This window comes from Canis lupus, chromosome 15 (genome assembly GCF_003254725.2).
Source record: "Canis lupus dingo isolate Sandy chromosome 15, ASM325472v2, whole genome shotgun sequence".
In the NCBI taxonomy this organism is placed as follows: Eukaryota; Metazoa; Chordata; class Mammalia; order Carnivora; family Canidae; genus Canis; species Canis lupus.
Window position 1 is genome coordinate 7158331 of NC_064257.1, and position 10514 is coordinate 7168844.

Genomic DNA, 10514 nt, shown 5'->3' on the forward strand with positions numbered 1-10514 from the left:
TCAGCCAGCACTTGTGTGGGGAACGGCTCTATTTATAGGGGAGACCAATGCAGATTGCCACCCAGAACGCAGTGTGCTGGGGAGGATGAAAGGGGTGTCGATCCAGGTGCCGGGTGACAGCAGGTGCAAGTGATCAGCGGCCATCACAGCCACGCATCACCACGGTGCCCTCGCGGGCTCTCCAGGCGCGTTCCTGCCGTCGTGCTTGTCCAGCTCCCTGTCTTTTCTGGCGAGAGCTCCCCGCCTCCCCACAGGGCCAGTGACAGTCACACAGGGCGGCCGGGCGCCACTCTCAGTCCTTGACGTCCGTTATCTCCTGCCAGTCCTGTGCACTGCTCTCACTGGTGGCTGGGGAAACTGAGGCACAAGCCCCACCCCCCAAGCTGCTCATTCTCGCTTCCTCCCTGACCCCCCACCCCTGCCCCCAAATGTCCATCCACATCTCGGAAGGATTGGGGTCGCCTGGTGGGGACCCCCCCCCCGTTCCCATGTCCAGACCGAGCCCTAACTTCCCCGCCTCCTTTCCCTCACCTCTGCCACCGGTCCTGCCTGAGGCTGAGGCGGTGTCTCCCCAGGTAGGGCCGCCCCCCCACCCCCGGTCCTGGAACGGGCTGCAGGGGTGTAGACGCCGGCCCCCACCACCGCGCTGGACCACGCTTGGAACCGCCTGGCCCGGGAGGGGGACTGAGTACGGTTTGACTGGAACCCTCGGGCTAGCGCGACTGCCTGCATGGACGGGGTGGTGATGCAGCCCCGGAGGGCCGGTCCTCGGACCCCGGCCTCTTTCTCCGCGACCTCGGACCGGTTTCCCTTTACAGGTTGGTGGTTTCCCCTCGAGGCTGTGGGGCCGCCACAGCCCCCCAGCGTGGAACAACACGTGCTTACTGTCCCAGATCCCCAGGGCTCGGGCGCCTGAGTGTGCCTCACAGGGCTAACGCCACTCTGTAGGCAGCGCCGGCGCCCTCGGCACCCCCAGGAGCAATCCTCCCTCCGTCACCTTCCCCTGTGTCCGAGGTTACGCACTGTCCCTGGCTCGTGGGCTGCCTTCGCCTTTGGGGCCGCGGTGGCAGGGTGAGTCCCCACATCCCAGCCTGGGTCCCCCTCTTTCCTTATGGGGACCTTTGTGATTCGGCTGGACGCACCTGGGTAGTGCAGGCTCTTCCCATCGTCTCGGGACCCTTAGCGTCGTCGTATCTGCAAAGGCCCTTTTGTCGTGGAAGGCGACCTGTTCGGAGCTGCCAGGAACTAGGCTGTGGACCTCTTGGAGTGTGACTCTGCGGTCCCCGCAGCTTCCATCCTCTTGAGCAAGGCGCGGGGGAACCATCCTAAATCAAGCATCCCTCTCCTCCCCCTTGGAACAATCCCCCCCCCCCCCAGATGGAGAGCTCACTGACAGATAACCTTCCTGGAAGGTACACTGTCTCCCCTTTTCCTCTTTTCTCAGCTAAGCTCTTTGAATTGTCTTGCTCAGTTGTCCCTCCTGACGACCTTCTGTCCCCTGCGTCCGCCCTCGGACTCTGCCAGACTGACTCCTGCCCTGGCTGCCGGTGGCTTCCATTTGGCCAAATCAGTGGACATCTTCCGTGGGCTATGTTTCCCATGTTGACAGCTCACACCCTTCTTGAGACCCTTGTCCCCTCCCTGCTGGCCTTTAGCTGACTTTGTCCTGGTTTCCATCCTCTTCTCCTTTGGCTTAGACGCCGCTGGGGCTACATCATCTCCACCTGCCCCTGAAATGTCCACGTTCCCCAGGGCTCTGCATCTTTGTTTCATGGCTCTTTTCTTGGGCGATCATGTCCCATGCTGCTGGTTTGATTACTTATTTTTATCTTTAGTTTTTTTTTTTTAAAGATTTTGTCATTCAAGTCATCTCTACACCCAGCGTGGGGCTGGAACCTATGACCCTGACATCAAGAGCTGCACGCTCCACTGACTGAGCCAGCCAGCTGCTTCTCACGGCTGGTTTTGTTATTAATTTACATTTTTTTTAAATTTTATTTTTCTTTCAAGTTTTTATTTAGGTTCAAGTTAGTTGATGTACAGTGTAGTATTGGTCTCAGAGCTATCAGCTCTCAGGTCTCAGAGCTTAGGGATTCATCTTTTACATGTAACGCCTCGCGCCTGTTACATCGGGTGCTCTCCCTGATGCCCGTTACCCCCACCTGCCGCCCCTCCAGAAACCCTCAGTTTGTTCTCTATGGTTAAGAGTCTCTTAATGGGTGATTTTCAAAAGCACTTGCCCAAGCTTGACTGGCTCCTGCTGGACCTGTGCCGATCTCTGGCCCCCGGCTAGGAGTCCTGGTGAAGACTGCGCTCCTCATAATCCCGAGCTTCTCAACTTGTTTTGATCTTCCACGAGATGGACATGGTGAAGGGGCCTCCTTGAGGTAGAGGCTTGAGGACCATGGAGCCTGGGGCGCGTATGCTGCTTCTGTTCTGGACCCCGTGGCCTGCTTCCATCCAGACAGAATGTGATCCCCTCAGGACCCTGGGAGGATGGGTGAAAGGCTGCAAAGGCAGGGGGCTGAAGGACAGGGGCAGTCAGCAGGCTCACAGAGGAAGAGAGGACGGGAGCCGGGAATGGACGGGGAGGGAGGAAGGCCATTTGAGAATGGGGAATAGCACAGGTGAAGGCTTAGAGTCCAGCCCACTAGAATCTACTTGGGGAACAAGGAGGATGCAGGCGGGATGGGGCTGGGGAGGACGACTGCTTCCAGTGTAGATGCTGGTGTTGGGTGAATGCCAGCAGAGGAAGCTTGAACTTTATCTTGTTGGCAGTGGGAGGCTCACGAGAGGGTTTCAGGCAGGGGAGTGAGGTGGGCAGGGGGGTCCGCTTTGGGACGACGGCCCCAGATCTGAGTGGACTGGTGAGTCCCTGATGGGACAATATGCAAGCTGTGATTTTTGAGAGAGGAGGTACCTTGGCGAGTACCGGTCCATTCCCATCGTTTTAGTAGTATACATGTGCGCACGTGTATTTATACCTAATCGTATGTACCGTACGGTATATTTTACAAACGCACGTAGACAGGGTGAGGGACTTCCCAGAGGCATGTAGCAACAAAAGCAGCATCAGAACTCCGATCTGACTCCCCATCTAGTGCTCTTCCTTGGTGCTGAGTGGAGACGGAGGTATGTCGAAAGGAGCCTGATCCCATAGAGGGCAGAGGCTGGTTCCAGTCCTGACCAGGGCAGGACAGGGCGGATGCTGGGGTGAAGACCGGGGTGAAGTCCGTGTGGGAGGCAATGTGGCTATGTTCTCGTGCTCTCTCCCTCCCCGGGTGGGGGTGGAGACACAGGGCTTGTTGGAGGCTGCACATGAGTGCATCTCTCTTTCCTGGGTCCTGCAGCATCCTTCTGGGCCTGGTTTCTATGGCAACAGGCTCCCAGCAGGCAGCCCGCCAGCTGGAGGGAAGCAGGCAGGCAAGGCAGGCGGCCTGGAGAGGAGGCCTGGGCAGCCAGCGCAAGGCTGAAATTGTGGCAGTTGGAGACTCTGGGGAGGCTGGAAGTTGCCCCCCCCCCCCGAAGAGCTGCCCCCTTCCCCGAGTCCTGCTCTCTTTAGGCCATAACGGGGTGCAAGTGGCTTAAGACACATGGGTGCTTTATTTTATGGTCCTGACATTTCCAGACATCAAACTTGCGTCGACCCCTCCCCACCGCCCTCCCGTCTGCTGCCTCCCACTTCTTCAAGGACTGTCTGACCGCAGCCCCGCGCTTCAGGGGCAGCAGGCTCTGCAGAGGCAAGAACGCTGAACTGAGTTGGTTGGGGGTGGGGGGCGGGATGACAAAGAACAAGGCCAGTTGACTTTCTGTGTTGCAGAGGATTTGCATATTAACTCATAGACAAGAAATTTCCAGGCCTCCTGTCATTCCTGCCAACAACTTAATTCAGCAACACTGGCGCTGGCTGACTGTGTCTGGCCAGGCTGGGCTGAGCCACAGGGTCCCCAGGGGGACGTCCTTTCAGCTGCAGGCTCCTCCCTGCTCCGGGGCTCCCCTCCGAGGCCAGGCAGCTCTTCCTGGCGTTGGAGCAGCAAGGGTGTGGGAAGTGCTGGGCTGTGGCGGTGGCAGCCCTGAGTCCAGCTCCTGGCTCAGCTACTTGGTAGCCGGGTGACCACAGGGCCTCCCTGCTGGAGACAGAGCCATGCAGGTGGTGTAAGCTAGCGACACATGCTGTCAGCAAACTCTGCTCTTTTGTTAAAATGCTGAAATACTTTTGTGCTGTGGGTGGAGAGCCGCCTCCCCGGCCCCGTGGCCCTTCGGCTGTGCCCCACTGTCCGGCTTCGGCCCGGCCGTCGCGCTCCCGGGCTCTGGCTGCGTCCAGTCGGGCCGCCGTGTGCAGCATCCTTTCTGCCCGCGGAGGACAGGCTGTTGACTGGAACGTCAGCCCTGTCCAGAGGCGGCACAGCAGGCGTCTGTGCCCACCTGCGAGGACGGCCAGAGCGAGCGGCCGGGGTTAGTGTCCTCACGTTGGAGGTGGCTTTTCCCTTTTCCCATTCCTGCAGGGCCTGGGCTGGGAGGGGAGGGCAGGGCTGGCCAGGCAGGGGTGGAGATGACGGCCCCCTCTGTCACCAGGCGGGCAAGGTTCAAGCGCTCCAACAGCGTGACGGCAGGTGTGCAGGCGGACCTGGAGCTGGAGGGCCTGGCCGGCCTGGCCACGGTGGCCACAGAAGACAAGGCCCTGCAGTTTGGACGCTCCTTCCAGAGGCACGCTTCTGAGCCCCAGCCCGGGCCCCGGGCCCCCACCTACTCAGTCTTCCGCACGGTCCACACGCAGGGCCAGTGGGCCTACCGCGAGGGCTACCCACTGCCGTATGAGCCGCCGGCCACCGATGGGTCGCCCGGCCCTGCCCCCGCCCCCACCCCTGGCCCCGGGGCCAGCCGCCGAGACTCCTGGATGGAGCGCGGCTCACGTAGCCTCCCCGACTCAGGCCGCACGTCCCCTTGCCCACGGGACGGCGAGTGGTTCATCAAGATGCTGCGGGCGGAGGTGGAGAAGCTGGAGCACTGGTGCCAGCAGATGGAGCGCGAGGCGGAGGACTACGAGCTGCCCGAGGAGAGTGAGTGGGGGGCTCCATGGGCTGCGTGGCGAGTGGGGGGCCGGCTGCCCTCCGGGTGGGCTTCACTGGGCCTCCCGTGGCTCGGTTCTTCAGCCTGCATCTCCATGGGTGCCCCTGGCAGCAGGGCGAGCTGGGAGCCCCTGGAAGGAGGCGGGGAGCGGCTGCGGCAGCCAAGGCGGGTCTGGGAAGGGGGCCCAGGAGAAAGGGCCGGGCCTCTTAGGAGATGCTGGACGTCCCGGTCACCCAGGCCACGGGGGTCAGGGGCGCTGCTCCCACTTGGCCCGTGTGGAGTCCAGGGCTGATCCAGGGAGCGGGACACACTGCAGAGTAGGGGGCCAGGCAGGGCACAACGTCACGTCACTGTGCGAGGCCTAGGGGAAGGAGGGTCATTCCCCAGGACACGGCCACGGCCCTTCCCTGCAGGTCCATCCAGGGGCACACAGCCCTGAGCTGATGAGGTAGTGACTAGGAAGACGCATGACATTTTCGGGACTCCTCGATGAGTGACAAGGGTCTGCCCCTGGGTGGTCATTGAGTAGTGCCTGGGCGAGCCTGACGGGCAAGGCTGGGGCTGGTTTCCATGTCATGGGAGGAGAGAAGGACATGGGAGGATGAGTGCTTAAGAGATGGAGCTCGTATGAGGAAACAGTGGCGTCTGAGGATACAGGCTTCTTGATGAGGTGGGGTTTGAGCTGCTTGTGGGGACCCGGAGGATGCGGGGAGGTGCCCGAGGACACAGACGGTGCCAGATAAGGCAAGGTTGAGTCATTCAGGGCAGGCTTCCTGGAGGCTGGGAAAGGCGAGGCATCGGTCCCTCCCCTGAATCCCCTCCCGCTCTCCAGTCCTGGAGAAGATCCGCAGCGCCGTGGGCAGCACACAGCTTCTCCTGTCCCAGAAGGTTCAGCAGTTCTTCCGGCTGTGTCAGCAAAGCATGGTGAGTGCCCGTGGGCCGGAGCTCACCGCAGGTGTGTGCCTGGAGGTGCGGCCGGTGCTTGTGCCCAGGATGCAGAGGCTGGGCTCGCTCTTGCCTCCCTGCCCCCCCCACCCCGCCCGCCCCTTCCCAGGGATAGGGCTTTCTGTGTCCTGGCTGGGGTGCAGATCTTCCTGACCGGCTGTCTTTCCTGTCTCCCCCCACGGAAGGACCCCACTGCGTTCCCTGTGCCCACCTTCCAGGACCTGGCGGGTTTTTGGGACCTCCTGCAGCTCTCTATCGAGGATGTGACCCTCAAGTTCCTGGAGCTACAGCAACTCAAGGCCAACAGCTGGAAACTCCTGGAGCCTAAGGTAGGGGGAGAGCGCCTTCAGGAGAGAGGCCAGACCGGCCTGGGGGGGCGGGGGGAGCAGAGGGCACTCAGGGCAGCAGAGGCAGTCCTGGAGCCGTGATGGTGACTGCACCGCTGCCGTGTGCTGGGGCCTGTGCTCGTCACTGCCTGAGCCCCCAGAACCCGGGGGGGGGGGTGCTGCTGCCCCCTGGCGCGGGCTGTGGTCGGAGGGCGCATCCCTAGAGCTGCAGGAGAGCGGGCTTGGACCCAGGCGCGGAGGGCACCCCGAGGCCTGGGAGCGAGCCCGCTGCCCGCTGCCCTGCCTGAGTCGGGCCGCACCCCCCTCCCCGCCGCGGCCCTGGAGCCAGCCCTTGGGGGACACCGTCGGCGCCGGGGGGCGCCCTGGTTCGTCCTTTGTAGCGAAAAGCCGCTTTGGCCTGGTTCGCGATCCCAGGCTCGGGCGTCGGAGGCGCGCGGTGGGGGCCGGGGCGGGGCCGGGGTGGAGGGGGCGGGGCCCGGGGGCGGCGGGGCGGGGCCGGGGCAATAGGGGCGGGCCCGGGGTGGGGATAGGGCCGGGGCGGGGTGGGGGTGGGGGGGGTGACCCGCGGTCTCCACTGAGCCTGCCCTACCGCAGGAGGAGAATAAGGTCCCTTCGCGGATACCAAAGAAGCCCTCGCGGGGCTGGCGGTGGGGGGGCCCTGTGGATGGGGGAGCGGCAGGGCCAGGGCTGGCGGGGCCGGGGCCGGGGCCGGGGCGGTGGGGGCGGGGCCGGGGCTGGCGGGGCCGGGGCCGGGGCGGTGGGGGCGGGGCCGGGGCTGGCGGGGGCGGGGCCGGGGCGGTGGGGGCGGTGCCGGGGCTGGCGGGGGCGGGGCCGGGGCCGGGCTGGAGAGAGCGGGGCTAGGGCGGTGGGGGCGGGGCGGGGCCCGAGCTGGCGGGGGCGGGGCCGGGGCCGGCGGGGCCGGGCCGGGGGTGACCCGCGGCCTCCCCTGACCCCCCGCCCTCCCCCGCAGGAGGAGAAGAAGGTCCCTCCGCCGATACCAAAGAAGCCCCCGCGGGGCCGGGGCGTGCCGGTGAAGGAGCGCTCCCTGGACTCGGTGGACCGGCAGCGGCAGGAAGCGCGCAAGCGGCTCCTGGCGGCCAAGCGCGCCGCGTCCTTCCGCCACAGCTCGGCCACCGAGAGCGCCGACAGCATCGAGATCTACATCCCCGAGGCCCAGACCAGGCTGTGACCGGGCCGCCCGCCGGGCCCGCGGTTTTCGCCCGTACTGTACACCCAGCGTCGAGGTCACTGTGAACGCGGCCGCCCGAGCGCCCGCCCGCCGGCTCCGCGCGCCCCGCCCGCCCGCCCGCCCGCGCTCGTGGGTTTTTTACCTTCCCGACCCCCGCGGAGGCGCCCGGGCCGGGCTGGGGCCGTGCCTCTCCGCCCTGCGCCCCCACCGGACCCCTCCCTCCTGGTCCGACGCTTCGCCCCCCCGCCCCCCCGCCCCCCCGCCCCGCACCATCTCTGCCATCACGTCCCTCCCCCTCCACGGGCCGGGCCGGGCCGGGTCCCCCATCTGGGCTCTGCGTCCCCCACCCCCCCACCCCGCGGGGCTGGGCTTCGTGGGGATCAAGCTTCGTGGCTTTTTATGAAGAATCCCGAACCCCACCCCGGAGCCTGCCGCCCCCCCGGGGCTGCGCCCTCCGCCCCCAGCCCGCCGGGCCCAGGGACCGCAGTGGCTGGACCAACCCAGGACCAGGGCGCCTGGGCCTCTCCCGTTCCCCGCTGCTGGGGGGGAGATGGGGCTTCCCCCCACCACACCTGTGGCTGTTCCCACATCCCCTTGAGTATCCCAGGAAAAATAAAACGGCAGAACTGCACCCGAGCCGGCTGCTCTCTCCGGAAGGAGCCACCTCTGACCCGCCTGGGAGCCCCGGGGTGGAGGGCGGCGGGGGGAGGGGGGAGGGGAAGGGGCCCCTCGCTGGGTTTGGGGAGAGCGCTGGGCCAGGGGCCCAGGGCGGGAGGACGGAGATGGGTACTGGGTTCCCTCTGCTGCCCTCATTCCTGATCAGCTGCAGAAACGAGGTTCAATGTAGTGGTGGCACATTTTCTGATGCCTCCCCCCACGTGGGCACTTTGGGGCAAGGCGGCGGGAGAACAGGACTCTCCTGGGAAGCCAGGTAGCAGCCCAGAGCTAGTATGATGGCTAATGCTTATGGGATGCTTGCCCTGGGGCATGCAAGGGGACTGGTGCTTTACCTGAATGTAGCTCCTGCGTATGACAGGTGAGAAAGCTAAGCTCAGCGGAGGTTCCGCGGCCTGTCCAGAGTCACAGTCAGGGCTCAGTGGCGGGCCCGGGTCTGTCTAATGCCAAACTGTGAGCTTTTAGCTCTACGGCTCTTCTGAGCCCTGAAGGGATTTGATGGCAGCCCCCCCCCCCCCCCCCGCCTTGTGGTTTGGCAACCCCATGCAGAACTTGGGGTTGATGCATCACCTGGGGGGCAGGAACAAGAGCCCTCCAAGGCTTTGGCTGCCCTTCTGGGCCACACGGGACTGGCCAGGTCACATTCTTTCATTCAGCAGGCGTCTATCAAGAACCTCTATTGGCACTGGCCGGCACCTGGAGATAGCCTTGGACAAGTGTAGTTTCTGCTCTTATGGCACTTACTGTCTTATGGGAAAGGCAGACAAGTAAACAAGCAGTTGCAGAATAAGAGCAAGTGCTGGAAAGAGCCACTGGAGGCCGGCCAGGGCTGGGAAGAATGTTCCAAGATCAGACACCAGCCGTGCAAAGGCCAGGAGGAGAAAGAGCATCAGGAGTGCAGAGGCATGGCCGTGTTGGGCTTTGGGGTGGACGTGAGGAGGGTGGGTCTGGGTTGTGAGAGCCGTGGGGAGCCATGGAAGGCTTTTGAACGGGAGGGTGGCATGAACAGCTCTTTTATGGGCCAGTGTGGGCGACAGCCTGAAAAGCAAGAGGTCGTATGTACACACTTCTATGGGCCCGCTGGAAGGCAGAGAGGAGCCCCATGTGATCCAAATTCCCGAAAGTGAGTCAGCTTGGAGCTGATCCCAACCAGATTCCTGGGCCTGGTCCAAGACTGTGAATAGGCTCTCTGCCCCCAAATGAGTTTGTAACAATTGTGCCAGGCGGTTCTGATGGGCAGCCAGGTTGGAGAATGCTTAGGTTGGATGACCGTCCAAAAGTTTCCACTGGAAATGCCCATCTGTCTGTTTCCCCTAGACTTGCCAAGTCAGTCTTTGGCTGGGTCACTTTTCCTGAGATTGAGTTTTCTCATCTCTAAAACCGGGCCGCGGGCAAGGTTTGATGTAGAAGATCCTCGGAGCCACCCTTGAAGCAGATACTGTTGTTACCATCGTTTACGGGTGAGGAAACAGGCTTGGAGAGTTTAAAAACTTGCCCTAAATCACGAAGCCGAGAAGTGGCTGAGTCTAACTTCCACACTCTACAGCTCTTTAGGGGTCCGTGTCTCTTCCCAGAAACTGGATTAGGTTTCCGAGAACCATGAGGTGTATGGGATGGGCAGAGGGATGCAGGGGCATTCCTGGATGAGTCAAGTGGGCATCTGGCCGCAGATGTCTGAATCTCCCCATGTGGAGCTGGTGTGGTGGGGAGTTTCTGGATGTTAGGGCTGGGGAGTCATGCTGGGCTCCACGGACAAGAGAAGGATTGCATCCAGTCCCTGCGCTTGAGTTGCTCCCAGCTGGCCAGGCGCATAAACAGAATGATACCCGCAAAGGGAGGCCTCTCCCAGAGGGGCTGAGATGCCCAGAGGACGAGGCCTCTGGCAGTCAGTTGAGTGTGGAAAGCTTTCTGCAGGAGGGGCCTTTTGAACTGGGTCTTGCAGGATGAGTTAGAGTTTCGCAGCAGAGGAAGAGAGAGGAAGATCATTTCGGGCAAAGGGACCGTGTGTGTGTGTGTGTGTGTGTGTGTGTGTGTGTGTGTGATCATGGGAAGAACAGGGACTACGGGGAGGTGGCAGGTGCAGATGGGGGTGTAGAGGGCACAGAGGAGATGTGGCCAGAAGGGACCCGAGGGAAGAGAGGAGGTGTAAGCTGGAGATTTCATGTTTTATTCCAGGCTTTGAAAGACCCTTTGGCTAAGAATGGAAATGGACGGTAGGGAGTAATGGGAGGTGGATAGACCATTGAGACAGTAGTTCAGGTGGTCCAGGTAAGAGATGATGATGATGA

General features: G+C 63.0%; 1 protein-coding gene across 2 annotated transcripts in view; it reads left to right on the forward strand.

Annotated features, from left to right (window-relative positions):
* The window catches only part of DLGAP3 (DLG associated protein 3), a 61713-nt gene extending 53531 nt beyond the window's left edge, over positions 1-8182 (forward strand). For both annotated transcript variants that reach the window (XM_025419985.3, XM_025419984.3), the window contains exons 9-12: positions 4576-5060; positions 5903-5994; positions 6201-6344; positions 7333-8182. In XM_025419985.3, the coding sequence (XP_025275770.1) occupies positions 4576-5060; positions 5903-5994; positions 6201-6344; positions 7333-7551 (940 nt within the window). In that variant the 3' untranslated portion in view covers positions 7552-8182. The remainder of the gene's footprint in view (positions 1-4575; positions 5061-5902; positions 5995-6200; positions 6345-7332) is intronic.
* Positions 8183-10514: the final 2332 nt, after the last annotated feature.